This window comes from Urocampus carinirostris, chromosome 2 (assembly GCF_059441175.1).
Source record: "Urocampus carinirostris isolate Australia breed hairy pipefish chromosome 2, RoL_Ucar_1.0, whole genome shotgun sequence".
NCBI classification, from domain to species: Eukaryota; Metazoa; Chordata; class Actinopteri; order Syngnathiformes; family Syngnathidae; genus Urocampus; species Urocampus carinirostris.
In genome coordinates, this window is record NC_142350.1 from 25,090,612 (window position 1) to 25,111,478 (window position 20,867).

Below are 20,867 nucleotides of genomic sequence, written 5' to 3' on the forward strand. Positions count from 1 at the left end.
CATGCTGTGATACACGCATGCGCACCAGTTGCCAGGCAGATTTGAAGTTATAGCCAGTTTGTGTACGTTGGGGAAACTCCGGGAGCGGCTAATAGCAGCTCTGTATTGTTAACTTTGAACCTGGTAACGCCTCAGTGGCTCAGTGGCTGGAGGCAATATTGTCTTCGTAACCTGAAACTTTCATCTGTAGAGACATCGTAGGTAGAGATACCACTGTATATGATTTGTGTTTGTGTTCAGTTGGCAAATATCAGTGTTGACTGAACCGTATAATATAGAGGAACAACACGTAATGATGACTCCAGAATGTGATATTCTCTCCCAGATTGATGCGTAATTATTGTAATAATCTCATCAGAAAAGACAGTAGCAGGAGATTGTGACTGATGAGAACCATAATTAGGAATTGTTTGATGTTGTCAAATAAGTCTGCGCTCATTTCACAAAAAATGAATTTCATCCAGGATATCAATGTTTGGATTTGGAGACAGAAGTCCCACATATGATTAGTAGTGCATTACAATAACCTCCTCCGAAGTAGACAAATGAAGAAAAAAGAGGTGAGACAATAGCTTGATGCCTTGCCTGGTGCTACGTGAAAGTTGATCACAATCTGAAAAACTAAACATTATATTTTACACATTTTTCTAAGGGTTTCCAAAAGTAGCTATTTGGAGACGGCTAGTTTACAGCTCTAAAACTTCTGCAAGTGCGTATTTGACTTTGGCCAATTTTAGACTTTGTGAAAGAGTTGTAAATGTATGACTTGTCTTTCCAGCTGTCAATCACTGATTGTGCACACTTGCGCATGATCATCGCACATAAAAATTGATCTAGAAATCATTTTCGGCTTTACTTTGTATACACTTTGTAAATAGGAATACGTTTATGTTGGAAATTTCATTGGCCAACCAATGAGTGAATGGTCATTTGAATCGGTCACTCTTGACTGAAGATTTCTAAAGCCAAAGTAGGTACCGTAAATTCCGGACTATAAGCCGCTACTTTTCCCCCAAACTTTGAACCCTGCGGATTATTCAGTGATGCGGTCAATCTATGTAATTTTTCTAATGGCCGCCAGCGGCGCTAGAGTACAAAAGGTAAGATTTAGACCGGTGGAATATGTGCGCCGAGGAAGACTGCAACTTCACTAAAACTGGCCGCATGCGAAAGGCAACTTTTTCGCAAGTCTGCCAGTGGATCCTGACAGCGTGGGGCAGCATAAAAAAAATCCACCATCACCAACGGGTTCCGAAAAGCCGGTCTGCTGCGTGACGGAGAGGAGGGCACACAGAATCGGGGGTGGATGGGAGTTCCAGCGACAGTGACAGCGTGAGTGAGGCTGCGGGAGTGTGGGACGACGTCTATATGACACTGTTTCTTTCTGACACTGAGGAAGACGACTTTGATGGCTTCAGTTCTAAGGAGGAAGATGAGGACGGTTTACCGTGATTTTTACAAGTGCGGTATGTTTTTTCAACGGACCTGTTTACTGTGTTGCGAGCGTGTTGCTACCATTAACGGGCACCGTTTGGGATGAAAGTTATATTATTACCAAAGCTTTGAAAACTCTCGGTGTACCGTCTTTCTTTGTAAATATGTGTAACCCATGAATAATGTGTATTTGCAACTGTATATTTTTGTAATGTATTTACCGTATTTTCCGCACTATAAGGCGCACCTAAAAGTCTTAATTTTTTCCAAAAGCTGACCATGCGCCTTATAATACAGTGCGCCTTATATATGGCTCAATATTAAATTCGCAAGGTCTCGCAACTTACGCAACAGCCGCCGACTCGATTTTCCCCCGAACGTGGAGTAGTCCGCAGTGTATGCTGGGATTTATATACCGGCGTTTCATTGGCTAACCAATGTGTCAATCATTATTTGAATCGATCGCTATTGGCTAAAGTTATTCGGAGCCTCCAGAATTTACGGTAATTTTATCAATACAGGCATTGATGGGCTTTCGCAGGCTGAGGACCGTGGAAGGAAGCTTGAAATTGGTCGAGAGTGGTGTCAATAGAAAGGTCAGAGGTTAACGGCCATATTAGAAATCTGTTTACTTTTAAAAGGGAATCATGGGGCGAAACAGACAGATTACAACGCGGATCGGCAAACGGTGCAGGAATGCTTTAAGGGGGATTTTTTTTCATACCTGTTGGTATAATCGTTTGCTTTAGAGTCAATATTTGACTGGACAAAATTGGATGTAACGAGGCCATGTTTGTCTATAATCGTTTCACGAGTGGAAATTCACAGCACTTTTGGCCGCGCTATACTTTTGGGGTATCTTGTTTGAGACTGATTGTGATAAGTCCATTTTGAAATCCTATCTTGAATTTAAAGAGTTTGCTTTTTCCAATGTGACTGGTGACAGTACACACATGTATTTGATTCTCAACTGAACGTTAAGGGGTTTAAATGAATCCAAATGTGTTTCTGCATTGTCTAACAGTAGCAGAAGAAGTCCAATCCCATATTTCACTTGATATGGTAAGATAAGAAAATAAGAAAAATGGTGAGACAGTGCAACATGAAGGATTTCTTTGCAGTGAAAATTTGATTTCTTCACATGCTTTTTACGTCGTTCTCAGTTTCTATAGCGACAAGCTCCATCGTGGGCGATAAAACAAAAAAGCAATTAGTGCTACCCAACCCAGCATAAGAACATCAGCTCTTTTGACAATTTCCATTTTCCATCTTTCATCATCCAAGCAACAATCAGGTCACATGGAACTCAAACATTCTTTACCTGAGCGTGTCAGTGAGCAGTAAGCTAGCTCTCGCCAGAATTGATTTTCTTTTCTTTAGGGACTCATTCGTATTCGGCATCCGTGCGAAAAGGAAAAGTTGTTTGGTTTCTGTTGGTGTTAACGCCACCAACTGGCACTTCTCGCGCGTGAAAAGACGAGGCTATCAAAGCTTGCCGGCTTATCTCGACTTGTGTGATGATTTCAAAATAAAGGATTGTGGCCCCGTTATCAAAAACAAAGGCTACATATCCTGGGAGATCACAGTGACGGGCAGTTAAGGCCTTGAAAGAAGAGGCAAGGTAAAATTATAATACGGGCGGAAGAGCTTCGTAGTATTGGTGGGATTTCGGTACACCGATAGAGGAAAGCCGGGATGGCGATGGACGGAAACGCGACAAAACAAAAGATTGCATTTTCCCTGTCACTCTCTTGAATTTCGAAGCAACACGCTGTGTTTTGTAATGGTATTGCTTAGCATGTTTTACAACCAGTACATTCCAAAAGGTAAAATATAATATACATATAATTTTTTTAACAAATATTGTGATTATCATTAACCATTATTAAGTAGTACTGTATTTGTCAGATGTTACTTTTTTAAAAATCTGATTTTACAATACTCTACAAAAAGTCCAAGGTTTTTTTTTAATTCATTAGGAAAACCATTGAGAAAAGTATGAAACATTAAAAAAAAAAAATCCAACAATTAAATTCTTGTTGCTAAAATTATTTTGTTTCTTTTAGTACTATTTTTGTTTTATTTCGTACTAGTTATGTTTATCACCCGGAAACAAAGCGTGTGTGGTGGTACTGTTTTCATTTAAGATCAAAGTATATATAAATGTCTGTTCATCTCTGTCCACCCAAGAAAAAAGGGAATGAGTTAAGATAAGTCCACCATCTTTCACAGTCTTGTAGGTTACCCTAGAAGTGAAAAATGCCTCCAAAAGCCGACTCGGCACTTTTGGTTGTGTTAACACTGACTTTTTTACCCCCCAGGAAGACATTCCTGTCTCCCGAGCCAGAAAAACAATAATTATACACACCATCTTTTACAGGCAGTCAGGTAGGTTACCGTAAATGTAAAAAAGAAAAAGCTGACTAAGTTTATGTTTTCCAGAAATAAATTCTACTCTTTCAGGCCAGAACAAGTTAGGCCAAATCACAATATTTCACAAGCAGTCAAATAGGTCTGTCTAGAGGTGTTTTCGTTTAATGAATAAGTTACTGTGTTTAAAATGTAATACAAGGCTAAAAACTGATGTATGTTCATTAACACGTGTTCTACATAGAATGTGTGTGTCACAAAATAAAGTAAAATAATACCGGGTAATATTAGTTCCAGGTTTTCTCCACCACTTCCTGCTCTCTCATCCAGTTGCCTTGAGCAGTCACACACAGGATAAGTGCATTTTCTTATCTGTCTCCAACGTTGAAAGGATTGACAAGGCAATGTCAAAAGTTTTTAGAAGTGTTTTTGTGATGCAAAAGTTTAGGTAGATGTGAAGTATATGTCCTTTAGTTTCATGAAGTGATTTGCACATGGTCTCGAGGCATTGTATTGTATTTTGCAGTTTTCACCATTCCGAGACGGAATGTGGTCACGATCCTCCTTAGGAGGTTTAGCTCATTGTCCTAACGATGACACTACAATAAGAGTAACAAACATGATCTCTGCCACACTACAAACAAAGGCAAAGTAAGACGACAGAAATGGACTCCATTTAAAGTTCAAGGCGTTCAGCAGGGAGTGTAAACCCGATCTGCGAGGTGAAGTGTCTCAATCTATCAGGATTGATTCCTTATTCCTCTCTGTTCTGTCCCATGGAGATCCGTGTTCAGCTCAAGTGGCAGAAAGGCAATTACCGCCGAGTGGATCTTTTTGCTCCTCTGTGTCGCATAATTAGCTGTCGTTTTCTTCTTGTTATTAAATGGAAGCCTTTGTTTTAGTTTGTTTGGACAACGGCTGTCTCTTTGGGACTTTCTGAGCTTAAAGGACCAATTTAACATTCGAAGACGATAGTGTGACGTTAACACCTCCATAATAGGGCTGCGTCAATTAGTTGACACGGTCGACAAATATCGATGATAAAAGTACTCCATCATGGAATTCATTGTCGACTACGGACAATCTTTTCCAACAGATTGAGGTGTCTCTACATGAATATAATCTCTGTTCATGCCCAATAGCCAAATACGTCTCTGTCCCGAGCTGTACGGTAAACATACATCAAATACACGTATGAAAACTTTTCAAGTTTTTAGCCTGGATACAGCAATTAAAAAGCATATAGTACATGGAAAGATTGAAAAGCAGACCTTGCGTATCATGGCAGTAATTCGGTTGCGCACGCACATTTAAAAAGGAAAGTTGAACAAAACAGCTAATTCAAGCAACATTCATACCAGTACGACAGGGAATGTTACAATGCCACTTTCACCAAACAACCCTACCCAAGACGTTTTAGCCAATCAGATTTATTTAGGCGACATCACAAAGCCCACTTCCGGTCGTAACAGCCAATAGAAAAGCAGCTTAACAAAGCAGCCACGTCCAATTCCTTAATAAGCCTCGCCCACTTCAAGCTGTCTCTTGCCAATAGGATTTAAGTAGGTCACATCATCCCGCGCACTTCCGGTTGTCACAGCCAATAGGAATTAAGACTTGTCTGCGAACGTCCCCCAATTGATTTTGGCTATAAAAGAGATCTTTAATGCGACGCCAGAGAAGAACTGAAAAATGTATTGTAAATCAAATGCAAGCAGTCCAACCAACCAACTTGTTAAGACGTTAAATTTCAGACTGTTGAGATTCCTTAGTTCCTTTTGTTACAGACTTTGCAGTTGACCACTGAATGCAGTTCACAAAATGCACATCATATTCGTTTTATTGACATTCTACTGCTGCTAATGAGCCTGTTCTTGGTTGGTTGCCTGTCCCTTAAAACAGACAGTTATTTATGGATTTATTTCCCTATCACTGGGCACTTCGCATGATTGTGTTTTTCTTGTATTTATGATCATAGATAGATAGATACTTTATTCATCCCCGCAGGGAAATTCACAAACGCCACATAATTAAATGAAACATAGGCTGAATTTAAGAAAAATAGTCATTTAAGTAGTTTAATTATTGTTTCTATAGTTGGTGAATAGTAGACTATTCCAATAGTTGTGAGTTGTAACCCTAGTAAATAAAGTATCTATCTATCTATCTAGTGGACACGGGCCATAACTGTAGCTACACAAGATGTACTTTTCAATAACCTAAAACTCAATATCAAATTTGGTGATTAAAACGGGGCCCTAAGATATAATTTTTCCTTAATTGTGAGCATATCAAAACCAATTTGATGAGAATCATCTATTCCAAAAGAAATGCATTAAAAAAATTGGATGCTAGTCCAGGATTGGCCCCCTTGCCCCCATTTTATAACCCAATGCGGCCCCCTGACCACTCAGAAGAGTTGCCCACCTTAGCCCTCAATTCTATGGGAAAGATTGCGGTTATAGTTGTTCATGGTATGGTAACATCCGGAATGCGGTGAGCTGAAATCGCATACTTTAATCTATTGAAATTTCACGTAGCTGATTTTAAAACATCCCGGGGATGAATAAAGAGAGGGTATAATGAGGGAGAGGGAAATATCGAAATAAGAAAGTGATTATGCATAGCAATATGTTCCTCCCGCTGGAACTTTAAAGAAGCAAAAAGTCGTCTCCAGGGGGGGCTCAAGCATCTGCTTATGGCAGCCAAGAAAGCTCACCTAGCGTTGAACCTATTGATGAGGACGCGTCCTGGTGCTCCAGAAAATGTCAATCAAATGTCAATACTTGGATATTCAGACAAATGCGCTGGTACCGCAGAGCTTGATTAGGAGCCATAAGCGCTGTCCAAAGTCACTTTCTTGCAGATTCTTGGAAGGTTTAGTGGGAGCTGGCAAGCATCTCACAAAAAACAAACCATTGCCAGACTTGATGAGTTAAAAACTCAATGTGCAGTATCACCCTTCACTCGTCCATAGAAAGGCATTTTGTCTGTCGTTGGACTGTTATTAAAACGCAAACCCTGTAAAAAAAACAAGGGATTACTGTACTCTGTAAGTTTTTTTCCTGCGTATGAATGGCAGACTAACAAACTTTGCTAGCGACAGAAAGTGCGTCGGCCCAAACCAAATATAAGTTGGTTTTCAATCAAATATCTACAAAATTGCATGTCATCCCTCAATATTTTCAAACGTTTTTAATCGACAAAAAAATACTTCTAACACAAAAAAAGGACGGAGACAACCATGGAGGGAACTTGAAGTATTTCAGCTCTACTCCAGGATTTTTCAGTCACGTGTTTTTAGATCATGTGACCATTTAAAATTGAGACTATTGGAGTGATTATAAAGACTAGCACGTTATACTGCGGCGCTGAGAAACAGCGAATACAGGCAGTCTTGTGTAAAATATGAGCCCCTGTATTTCTAGACAATAGTGCCAGGGCAACCAAAGAGTGGAGTATAGTGCCAGATTGCAACACAGACATGAGAAGTCTATTGTCGTTGGTGGTTGCGTGGACAAAATGCTTGTCATCAGTCTTTGAGGATTAAACGACACTCCAGCGACCTGACAATTACTTTGATGATAAAAAAAGATAGTAATCAAATCAAAGAAAACACACTGTCCCTTTAAGTAAAATACTCAACAGCTAGCAAAAGCGTTGGAGTATTTTCTTTTTTGAAAACTGGGCTGCATCTATTTACTCCTAGTTATGTCATTCTTATAATGACAAATTATTAGCGTTCCCAGTTCATTTTTGGTGTTTACACAGGACTTACGGTGAATGCCGTCTCAATTATTCATTGAGCTTAAAGAGCACATAAAAAACACAGTTCACCGACTTTGTTCTAAAAGACCCCAGTGCATAGCAGAATTATATTTCTTAGTAATATGTAAGTACGCAGCAATGGATAAAAACTTAAATGTCACACAAATTAAACTAAAAAGGTGAAGTTAACTCAATGTCATCATTGTGCAGTATTATTGATTGCCATTATTCTCTCATTAGCATTCCAGTCCCTTGCACTTGTTACTCACTCTTGAGGATATACTGTTTGTTCTGCACTATACGGAGCACCGGTTTATAAAATGCACCCTAAAGACTATTGAAATTTGCTTTTCATTCATAGGACTGAAATGCGGATGGAATTATTAAAACTACGGTAACAAGGGTTGCACTAAAAATAAATCGTTATTCTATTTGTGCATTGATTGATCAGTTGAACCGCTGATCGAAACTGCAATATTTGGATGTGACTGAAATTAAAAACCAGATCGCGGTGGGGAGAGTCCACAATCCTATCCACTTAACCACAAGGGATACAAACAAAACACAAAAAGGGCATTAGTATTTATGTTATCACACTATTTCTGGTCACGCTAACAAATTGTTAACATTATTCTTGGGCCTTCTCCAGAATATTCATATTAAAGCGGTCTTTGGTACAGAAAAGGTTGCTAAACACTGAAATACACTATTGTCTTTCCGACTCGCAAAGTCTTTACGAAGTGCACCAGATTCTGGACTGAATCAATAAAAAGGGATTGAGGGAAGTAATTTCATTGCCCTTAAAGGTATAAATAAACACATGGCCAAACATATCCAAAATTTGTCACTTACAAAGCTTAATCTAAGCTGAGAAAAAGTGAAACAACATTTGAGACTGATTTTTAATCACTTTTTGTTTTCTCATTTATCTAATATTTGATCTGAAACATATTGTGATCATGAGATAAGGACTGATGCCTTTTTGTGCCCCTTCCAAGTTTCTTTTGGTCGGGATTCAGTGTTCTCCCCATTGATATTAAGAAACACAGTTGCGGATTGTTAAGCAATTGTGGTCAGTGTTGATTATCGGCTAATAAATAATACTATAAATATTGCCATATACCGGTATGGAACATAAAGTGCATCGGATAATGGTCAATTTGGGTTTTTTGAGTGCACATTTTTAGGGGAGATTACGGTATGTTGAATGACAAGTGATGATGCCGTTTTAAAGGCTAAGAGTTGTCAGCATTGCGTAACAAAAGCATGGAAATGAAAGTACCGTATTTTCCGCACTATAAGGCGCACCTAAAAGTCTTAATTTTTTTCAAAAGCTGACCATGCGCCTTATAATACAGTGCGCCTTATATATGGCTCAATATTAAATTCGCACGGTCTCGCAACTTACGCAACAGCCGCCGACTCGATTTTCCCCGAACGTGGAGTAGTCCGCGGTGTATGCTGGGATTTATATACCGGCGTTTCATTGGCTAACCAATGTGTCAATCATCATTTGAATCGATCGCTATTGGCTAAAGTTATTCGGAGCCTCGGATTGGCTAGAGGGCCAAAACAAACCCTGCAATTGGCCGAAAAAGATGTATCAATCATCCGTTAAATCGATCGCTATTGGCTGAAGTTATTCGGAGCCTTGGATACGCTAGAGGGCCAAAACAAACCCTGCAATTGGCCGAAAAAGATGACTGAATGGCAAGCTTGCTAAACAACGCCATAAAGAAACATGTTTCATTAGTCTGAATTTGTAAACATTTTACTCTCCTGGATTTACTACACTCACGGTTGTAAGACCATGATTGCGTATCATTATTGAACGTGAGAACTTAGGTGAGTTATGCGGCTTTATATTTTCCCGGTATCTTGTTTTAGAACGATCTTGATGTTGCTGTGATGAGTTGAGTGAATTAAACTCAATTCCAAGTGTTTATTGTCATATGCACAGTAAAGTTGCGAGCAAAAAAGAAAATAGAAAGTAAGGAATGGTTGGCATTTCTTGAATTCCAAGACTTTAACCTTCCCAATGATATTTGAAATGACGCATTTAAGTGACATCGTACGGACACCGCATCCGCACGTGTCTACGACACGTATTTGCTTCTTTGCAAGCTTTGGGAATGTTAAGGGGGTAATCAGTTTGACTGAATCATCTGACTGTTTTGTCGACGTTCCCATTGTAGCGCCTTATAATCCGGTGCGCCTTATCTATGGAAGATATAGGACCAACAACTATTTTTTGGGGGTGCGCCTTATAACCCGGTGCGCCCTATAGTGCGGAAAATACGGTAATAAAACAAGACAATGTGAGAACGCACTGATTGAATCGAGAATAAGGGAGTACAAATAGAACCCGCAAGCTTGCTTTTTCATTCAGAGCGTATGTGAGTTCAACATCGGTCACAGCTGAACTTCGCCCGAAAATATCATTGATGACTTGGTTAATTCACCCGATTGGCGCTGATCCCTTCCAAATATCAACCGAAGTTCCAAAATAAAGACTTCAAATCAGCAAAAATGATATTACAGTGGTAACTCTTTATACGAACACCTCTAAACACAAGAATTTCAGTACACGAGTTCTTTTCACACAAGAATTTCGCTCATTTTACGAAGAAATACATAATAGAAAAAGTGTGGTGTTGGTGACAGTGACCAAGTAATGGACTACAATCGAGAAGCAGTGAGTTTCATTCACGAGGCGCGGGAGAATTTTGCTGCTATCATTTCTGAGGGAAGTTCTCTTCCTGTTGCAAAAAACCAGCAAAGAGGGTCTGGCATCTAAATGGGAGGAAGTCGCTGCTTTCATTAAAAATATAAACATCCAGAAATGGTGGCGAATGATGCAGCGACAGCTCTCGTTAATGACACCGGCATTTTTGTAACATGTTTAGGCTTTTTACCGAAATGAAGTGATAGGGTTCCGAGTCCAGCTAAAAGGGCAAAAGAAAGTGAATAAAAACAAACATGCAAAAAAATCTGCAAAGGATTATGTGTGTTCATGTTTATTCAACGTTACAATAAGTTCAGTTTTAAGTGTACAATGAGCACATATATATCCTCAACCCCCACAGACCACTACTCCCGCACCTCTGTACAACATACACACGTGTGTTACGAAAACTCGAGTCCCTCCATGGCAAGTGCTCATAATAATCTCGCATTTCATTTCAAGAATATCATCTTATAGTTCTTAATCCTGCATTTTTTATGTTTAATTACAATTTGAATGTGTTTCAGTGATCAGGAAGATGTGCTTTATAGCAATTTAGGGTTCAATTTGATGCTTTTGGGAGGTTGGGAAGAGGCCAATGAGTTTTTAAATATTCTATATTGGTAAATTATGCTCATTGCACAAGCAATTTGAGTTACAAGAACCATCCTAGAACCAATTAAGCTTGAAAGAAGAGGTACCGCTGTAATTGTGTTTGTGCATAGCTTTTAAGCACAAGAAGTCTCAAAGGGCTGTAGAGACCAGACTATGATGACACATTCTCTGATCTGAAACCTACACGGGGGCAAGGAAAAACTCAAAAACCCTCAGTATGAGGAATATATAGAAACCTTGAGAAGAGGCCCCACCAGGGTGCAATGGGGTTGCGAAGGCATCAACAGTCAATACACAGACCCTATCAACATGACATGTAGGTCATAAAAGAATGTCCAGTTGACAGCTTCCTGCTCCAATATCTAGACCGGCGCAGCAGGTTCTATATGATGCCGTACAACAGGTCCAAGTGCTCCAAATGTATCCATCATGCACCATACATGTCCTCACTCATGAGTACAAAGTCAACATGACTCCTAAGCTACAAGTGTGTCTTAAGCATGGATTTAACCAATTTCACAGAAAGGATCTCAGAGGGAAGAACATTCCCCAATGCCCCAACGGACGACACCCTCCAACCTGTCCGTTTCTTCTCAGCTTAGATAGCGAATTTGACTGTGATCGTCAGTGGCCTTGTACGATTTTGTCCCCAATGTCATTAGCGATAAATATGACAACATAATCCAACTCGTTTATTTCACATCCCTCCCGAGGAGAATGTCTTTGCCAGGACATATTGCAATTTCAAAAGGAGGCAGCCCAAAATCCTAGCTGGTGCGGGTCTTGCAGTCATTACCGGCATGTCGGCTTCTGTGGCCGTGGCAAACAGGGTGAGCGCAACCGCCAGGATTCGAGGGTTCAGATGAAAGACAGCTTATAATGAACTTTGTAATCTGTTTACAAATGAGCTATGGCCTGTGACCTCCCTGGAGGAGCGTGTTGCCTTTCCACGCCGGTGCAAGAGTGCAAGGGCGCTAGCGAGTCAGGCGCGAGTCACCTGAGCTACAGGAAAGGGCAAAGAGCGATTTGACGCCAAATTAAACACTCAAAACAAAAGTCACTGGCGCAAAAACGGTGACCTTATTCAGAAGTGGTAGAGCTTTTTCATCACCAAATCCAAGCACTTTTTAAAGACTTTCAAGAGCTTATTGCCCAATTTCTCCAGCACCATGAAAAGAAAAGAAATCCCAATTTTGCAGAGACGCAAATGTATCTGCCCTTTTTATATGCCACTTTTAGTCTCGCATTTGTATATATAGAGACATGATTCTTACATCTTGAGTAAATCGCAAATGTATTTGTTTTGAGACAAATCTCTCCCTATAAAAATGTTGGTAATGTGTAGCTTACACAGGGATCAGAATGGAGATTTTCATTTTCAGCTGAAATAGCCAGCGTCCAGGAATAAACCAGGGCGGAGCTTGTGCGACAATGCGGCCAATTTTTCTAACGGCCGCCAGGGTGCGCCAGAGCAATAAAGGAAAGAGTGAGACAGTCGGAATTTGAATTTGTTTGCTACGCAAGAGAAAAAGTGAAAAAGTCGGAATGCCTTTGGGGTTCAAAAACAGCGGAAATCCGCGGATCCGCGGAAAATTCTGATCCCTGCTTACATTTTCAGTGGCAGGAAGTTCTTCCCATTAGAATTATGCACTGGGAAACGCAATTTTTATTTTTTGCATGGCCCATAATGTCCAGAATTGTTAAGCAATCATTGCCCTGAAACGCAATGAATTTTCTCAATAACAAGTAATGTAACACACGTTATAAATTAGTAGTAGTAACTCCAGCGTCATTAATACCTCTTGCATTATGGAGTTATTCCGCTATTGTAAGCAGATCATGTATTGAAAGTACTGAATACTACTGCATCTTTCACATCATCGCATACAACCCTTGATCAGCCTGCAACACTCTGTAAAGGCTGGGCGGAATGATCCAAGTATCGATATAATTGATACTAACACGTACTTGGATTAAATTAATACTATTGTCCTGGGATCGATTCTTCAGTCCTTGACCAATATCTTCAAAGCGCCACTCCTCTCTATAGATGGCGCAGTTATTCCTCTTTGTGTGACTGAAAGGCACACATTTAGCAACTGTCCCTACCTGTCCTGCTGCTGCATCTTGTCTGCCAGAAAGAGCAGAGGGCAGAATCTATTTAAGCACCCTTATTGTAAGCTTAATGTGACACATTTACATAAATACATGAAAAAGTTTACTCTACAGAGAGCAACGGGCAACAACCAAAAATGTAAAAACATTTCTGTTCCTGACCAAAATCTCAAAAAGCCGTAGTCACTATGGCAACAGAGTCAGTGAGAGACAATTGATACGGGAGGTACTTAAGTTTTCTAGTTGGCATTTTCTACAGTATTTGTATTTTCTTTACATTGCTGCTTTTTTGTTTTGACTCTTGGCTTCTGTTCTGAAACAGTTGTAATAGAAACACCGTATTTTCTTTGCTAAAAGGCCCACCGGGTTATAAGGCGCAAAAAAAAAAAGTTTTTTGTCTAATATTTTCCATGCATAAGGCGCACCGGACTATAAGCCGCTGCAGCAGGAACGTCAGAAAAACAGATAGTTCAGTCAAACTTATTAACCCCTTAACATTCTGACGGCTCGCAAAGAAGCAAATACGTGTCTCAGATAAGTATGGAAACGTTTCTGTACGATTTCACCACTCACTCAAATATCCATATCATTATTACTCATCACAGAAACATCAAGATCATTCTGAAACAAGATACTGGGAAAATATAAAGCTGGGGTAGCTCACCAAAGTCGTCTTGCAGCAGTCACATTCAATAATGATACGCAACTATGGTCCTCTTACATCCATGGGTGTAGTAAATCCAACCAATTGCAGGCTTTGTTTTATGCCGTTTTAGCATGAGCCAGTAAATGCTAAAAAGGACCCGCCTCTTTTACCTCTGAATAACTTTAGGTAATAGTGACCGATTCAAATGATGATTGACACATTGGTTAGGAAATGAAACGCCGGTTTTTATATCCAAGCATACACCGCGGACTTCTGCGGGGGAAAATCTAGGAGGCGGCTGCTGCTTGCCTTAGTTGCAAGACCTTGCAACTCAATATTGATCCTTATATAAGGCGCACTGTATTATATGGCGCATGGTCTGCTTTTGAAAAAAATAAAGGCGATATAGTGTGGAAAATACGGTGTGTGTGTATATATATATATATATATATATTTTCTTTTTTTTCTTTTTTAAATACTTTTAAAGTTTGCAATGTAGTTGTTTGACAAAAAAAGACACATTGATTTGGAATATTTGTGATCCAAATATGAAACCCATTTGGTTGCTATATATACATATGAAGTAAAAGTTCCAGATTTTTCTAACGTTATAATTTCAATTGTTTATAAATCATACAATATTGAACAGGTCTTTGACTCACCCTAGCACAACACAGCTATGGCTAGAAATGAGATATATTAGATTTAGCAGCTAGCTTTGGCGCCAAGTCTGCTACCATTATCGGCTACCTTGGCCCAAAGTGCTACTACGATTAGCGCTTAGGTTTGACGGAAACTGTTAGCATTAGCAGCTAGCGACACCGGCTGATTTAGAATATTTACGATCCAAATACAAAACCCATATGGTTACTATACATGAAGTAAAAAGTATAGTAAAGATTTTTGAACGTTATAATTTTAATGTTTTGTAAATTGTCTAATATTTAAAAGATGATTCAATTAGAAGAAAAATAATTGAAAAATAACCACAGAGCTGCAATATATATAAATCGAAAACATGGAATCATTCATTCATATATCCCCAGAAGTTGCTTACATGAATATATGATGAAATTAAAGAAAAAGATGCGAATTTTCCGTGTCATTTTTACTCAACGTAAAATATTATAATTATAAAAAAATATATATATTTTATTCAAGGTCAAAACAGTTTGTGCAGTAACAAACACACACTAACAAAAACAATTTTAGCACTTAAATTGTGGTCATTTGAGGCAATTACTTTATCAGCACCATTTACAAAGAGTAGAATATTATTTATATTCAAGTTTTTGAGTTTCCTCTTTGTTTTTCTGTAATTTTTTTTGAACAATCGAAACTTGGGTCAGTGCAGGCTCCTCTTATACAACTAAATGGCACTTTAACTGTCCTAGACGCGTGTTTAAAAAGTGTCTGAAAATATAGCAAGGGTGTGCGAATTTCAGCAAAAACACTTCATGACTGATGACTCATGAGTACCACCAGGAACTAAAGCATTTTGGTAATTAACTCTCGAAACTAAGTGACTTTTGGTTGCATTTATTCAGTTATTACTCTTATCTATTTTATTCAAAGAGCTTCCTCCTGTGGGCTTCCTTGAAAATGTAAAAAAAAAAAAAAAAAAAAAGGCAAGAATAAACATTGCTAGCACAGCAAAATGCTATTCTGCTGCATTGTCAAATACACTTCTTTTAAAGCTCCCCCACATGAAATAGACAGTACTGGTTCCCATGGTTACAGGTAGAAGAAAAAGCCTCCTGATCTGACTCAGATACAGCACCTTCCTCAACTGCTCTCCGTTTTTGTCGGAGTAAAGCGGGAGTTGGGAACTCATGGCTAGATATTGCTCTTTTAAGGAGTACATCTCACTTGGAGATCAAAGAAGAGCCATATCATATTTATATTTTCTGTGACAACTTTAATGCATGCAAAGTTTCAACTACAGTTGACAGTCACAGTGTTACGCTATCAAACCCTGTTTCGGCTGCATGTCTAAGTTATCCTTTATTAGGAAACTCATTTAACAATGGGTGTTCACTGTTTAGGATGAAAAGCCACAGAACAAACAGTAAACACTTGAAAATACCAGCCAAGCACCTAGACCAATTTGATTGGGAAAGGGTTCGGGCCGGGCACTCACCTGAATACACCCGCATCCTTCTGGTTTACGGTATCCAATGACATTTTTTACAAGAGAACTCTGGCCGCACCTTGCATTGAAACCATTTTCTAGGGACTCTAAGGATCGTCAAAATAAGCCTTAACGATATGAAGTAGAGAGGAAAAAATGTTAAGTGCTGATATGGGACACAGGCTCTGCATTTTCTGAAATCATCAAATGTCACACAGTGAAATCAAATGCGCTTAATAATGAGAAGGACCTCTTGGTGTGTACCTGGCTTAAAACAATAATTTGTGCCCTACTTGGAAATAATATAACACGCCCCAGTTTGAAACATTTTCAAAGCATCTTCACAGTTTCAAAGCAGAGTGAATCTTACAGCAAACACAAGTTGCCCTATTTTACAACCAGGGCCAAAATGGCACCAAAACTTCAGAAAGGAGCAGAAATCGGAGCAAGCTTGAGGAGTCCAGGAATACATGGAACAGCGTTAAGTAACTGGGATACAAAAAAAGACGAAAAATGTAATTGTATTCCTTTACAGTTATAGAAAAACAACACGTCTATTTAGTTAAAATCAGGACTACTTTGCTGGTACAACTTTATTGAAAGCAGGGGTCGCAATCTTGCGGCCCGCAGGATGACACTTTGAGGCCCCTGCCTCATTATGAAAGAATAAGTCTATGTTGTAATTATTATACTTTGCCTATTCCTCCTGATGGTCTATCTTTTTCCCTTCAAAGTCTTTATATGAGATGTTTTATCTTGGGGTGCCATTTCTGATCTCAATGCATAGTCTTCTATTCCAAGTGTAATTCCAAACTACCTGAACTCGGTTTTCTCCTAATGTTTTTCTAGATTATGTTGTTTACCTATGGCTCGCGAGCCATATATGGCTCTTTTTGAGAGTACATATGGCTCAGAGATAAAATAGAACCTGTGAACTTATTTAATAATTTAATATGTTTTTATATGGCAGCACAGTGGTTAGTGGGTGTGGCACAGTTCTGAGAATGTTCATTGTTGAGACACTATATAATGAAAAGCCACAGAACACACTTAACCCAAAACAAACGTTTTACCGAAAAGCTCTAGCAAAGCATGTAGAGCAATTGTATTGGATGAGCAGTAGGAATGGGCGCAGCTATACAAAAGGCGAGTGCACCCTTTCTCCTTTGCCACGTGCCGTCCGTACTGAAGGGAAATACATGGGTACCCTCGTTTGCAGTGTTTTAGGACATTTTTACAAAATAATTTTGCGTGTACCTTGTTATGAAAATGAGCCTCAAAACTTTTCAGTAACTCCGGGAAGGAGACACATTTTAAGTGGTTAATTCATATTGATATGGGACACAGGCTCTGGCATAATCATTATTTCATAGATTTGATCTAATCATCTAATGTCACAGAGTGAAAGAAATGTGCTAAAGAACTAGCGTTGGTCTGGAGAGCGGCTTTGGCAATGTTGTCTTAAAATATATTGTGAGTGGCTCTCTAAAAACAAAATCCATATGTTTTTGTTTTTATCTTCGTAGGTCAAACGGATTCCCAACCCCTGATTCATCTCAGACAAAAATAAAGTAATTTTGCTTATGTCTTTTAGTTTGTCTTTCATTTAGAATAGGAGGCATCCAAAAGTAATTAAGAGGAATCAAGTGTTTTTTCTGAATGATGTTATTGATGACATTTTAGGTAACTAGTAAGTGTATGTGGTCCCATTTTGAAAGTAGCCCTCCCAACTCCGAATAGGAAACAACTGGAAAGCAGGAGTGAAAAACATGTCACGGGGATTATCACGGAGACGAGGAGCAGGAAAAAAAAAACTAATTGTCAGCTAGAAAAGCCTTAATGGGACCAGGCGTCCGTACCGGGGGGCCCTGGTCATGTAATGACACCCCGGAACGTATTGGGTGGCGCACAAAGTGAGGCAAAAACGCCATTAAAAGGAGAGAAATGAGCAGAGAGCATGTTTGGGTGACAACATGAGGTCGTGAGCGACGGTGGAGGGGAAAAAAGAGGCTGCGGTCTTACCGCCTCGATGAGGCTCTCCTGGATCCGGTTCAGCGTGCTTCTCAGTCTGCTGCTGATGAGGCCGAAACCCCACGACTCATACTGTCGACAAAAACACGTGTGTTAGTGTCAAAAGCACCGGAGTTGGCAAAAAGTGTGGAGGGATGTGTGTCGGTCGCACGACAGAAAAATTCCAAAGAGGCAGAGCGGCATAGAGGTATAACACCAACGATCATTGTTTCTGGGCTATAAGCACACATATAACACAACTAAGGTTACGATCACACTGCAGAGCCTAAAGTGATCATATAAAAAACATTTATTTTTACAATTAGGCACAGAACGTGCAGTGTTTCTCCCCGCAATCATGCAGATGTATTCCACACGCCATCTCCAGAAATAATTCTCAAAGTAGACGTATTGACCTTGTATCCCCAAGAGCTGTGACGTAACCAGAAGACATTGAGGACTTATAAGAATGGTGGCTTCTGTTAAACAAACCGCAATTGTAGTGATGAGCGAATGCATATCACTTATTTCCACTTAAGAGTAATTGGAACTTTGCTTACTGTGTTGCGGGGGACTTCTGTTTTGTCTGAGTTGCGTGCTTTGATCATCAAAAGCTGGTGGGGTAAACTTACCTACCATCTTGGACAGCGTGCGTTCCTTTTTTGCCTTCGCCTACTTTTAGGTATGTGATGGTAACTTTTCATTTTGTGTTTTTCACCTCGTGTCTAGCATATAGCTCCAACATTACTGTGCGGGCTTCATGGGCTTCCAGGTTGGCACCATAAGCAGTAAGCTAGCTGGCTAGGCTGCCGTGCTCATCGCTTTTTCCCTGACTGGATTCGTTTTTGTCACCTGTAATCTTGTTAGTTGTTGGCTCCCGGTTATCCTGGCTGATATTACATGTTTTCAGTCTGCCAGCCTTTTTTTCAACAGGATGCGTTGTTTGTTTTGCTTCTTGATGTCATCCGGGGACGTCACAGCTCTCGGGGATATAAAGTTGAGTGTTATTATCTGGCAATCCGTAAAATATTACAGAAAACAGCTGCATGATTTTGGGGAGGAACACTACATGTTCTGTGTCTAATTTTGCTATCCCTTTTGGAAATCGAGGCATTGTTGCGTATCAGTGAGGCGATGTCGCCTGTTCCATAAGTTACAAAACGAGTGGTTATCTTCCACGAAGGCGTAATCTCATGATAATCAGTGTTTTTGTCTGCCGTGGTTGTTTATTTCTCGGCTTCCTTCCGCCTGGTCAAGTGCAGGGTTGTGATGTCTACCGCCTGCATCGATAGGTTGCATTAGTGGGCCTTGACGCAAAGGTGGCATTCCAAGAAGATCTTATATGTATCGAATTTAGTGGCCTGCTTTCTGGCGTTTTTGGTTGCAGGCTGACTTAACCAGATCGGATCCAAGTCGCGTTTGTGCAAAAAAAATACGCTTTGCCTGCAGTGTGAACCAAGGCTTAGTGACACATCCACGTCTGATCTGTGGACTCCAAATGACTAAATCCAAACAGATGAACAGCTTACTATTTATGAAGTCTGTTCAGGGAAAATAAAAATAATAATAACGCCTTCTTAGCATATGCATGATAGACTTAGCTCAGCGTTTTCTGCGAGCCAATATAAACAACATCATTCATCCTCGTTATTTACTCTTTGAATATTAATAGCAGCCTTGACTCCTCTACCGGAGGGGTCAAACAGATCCATCTTGGTTGCGGCAGGAAGAAAAAAAGGAAAGAGTATAACTTGGGTCAAAATGGGAACATATATGCTTAGCATAAGTGCCTTTTAAAGATTCATAAGCATTTTACAGTAGGCACACGGAATAATGAAGAGGAGGTCTCAAGTTGTGACGGAGATGGACATCTGCTTAAATATGCAACTATTTGACAAAATATTTGAAGGAGATAATCCAGTAAACAGGAGCCCTACATCCATCCATTGTTTGTTGGGATAAATCCTCCTTTTAGGGGCTGCAGCCTGCAAATAAATATTCAAAGGCATTTTCCCCCAACTTTAATGTGTATCAAACAATCAACATACAATGAATACTTGATCATTTAAATTACAGGTGATTATTTGCTATATCTTTATTATATTTGATATTGTATATTTTCCCAACTAAAGTGCAACCCTAATATCGTTGTAGGAACACAATGACAATACATGCGATTCGGATTCTGAATTAAATTAAATTTAAAAAATAGCCAATTTTGAAGTCAAACAATCTTTCCATATAAACCATTGGTGTATAATTTTTACTATTATTCTGATCTTAGTATTTATTAAATCATTTTTTTATTAAAAAACATATTTAATAATTTCTTTTAAATTTAATTTCTCACATTACTATTACGGGCCTTGATCCTTTTCTATTTAAATTATTAAAATATTTAAAATTATTTCGCTTATTTTAGTAACATTAAAAACATACTATTTTAAATATTTGTAGAAGTAGTAAAACTAGTAGAACAAAGGAGTAGTAAGTAGTAGCTAGTAGTGGTACTGTAGTAGTAGCTAGTAGTAAGAAGTAGTACTTGTGGTATAGTGATGGTAATTTAAGGGGACCAAGTGGGATCCTGTGTATAGGACCGCTAGAATATTTTCCAATATGAATTAGCTCCAAAGTGAACAACCAACTCAATTTGTCAAGTGAAGAAATTAGTGTTCCCATTCCATTATCAAAGCAAAGTCACAAGATCCAAGTTCACATTTCAGACTATGGCGATATTTTACCCCCCCCGGGGTTCTAAAGCTACAATTCGGCTCTACTGCTGGCGTTTCACTAAATCTGCCAAAGTGAAGGAGAACCTTCAGGAAACTCTAGTAGAATATAGGCTATATATATATCCGCCGCTAATCTCAGAGTGAAAACGTAAGGTTGTGAACTTGCTACCGTGTCGTTTCGTCCAAAGAAGGTGTAAACGGCGTAGAGGTAGTAGTCGAAAAGCTGGGAAACGCAGTGGATCACGTCAAAGGCGATCGGCTTCAGGATGCTCATCATCTGCATGTATTTACCTAACCGGAAAACACACACACAAAATCTTT

General features: G+C 39.4%; 1 protein-coding gene across 1 annotated transcript in view; it reads right to left on the minus strand.

Annotated features, from left to right (window-relative positions):
• The window catches only part of vps50 (VPS50 EARP/GARPII complex subunit), a 148,568-nt gene that overhangs the window by 18,988 nt on the left and 108,713 nt on the right, over nucleotides 1–20,867 (minus strand). Inside the window, exons 21-22 of the mRNA XM_088325993.1 lie at nucleotides 20,716–20,837; nucleotides 17,827–17,907 (exon numbers count right to left, since the gene is read on the minus strand). Of these exons, the coding sequence (XP_088182119.1) occupies nucleotides 17,827–17,907; nucleotides 20,716–20,837 (203 nt within the window). The remainder of the gene's footprint in view (nucleotides 1–17,826; nucleotides 17,908–20,715; nucleotides 20,838–20,867) is intronic.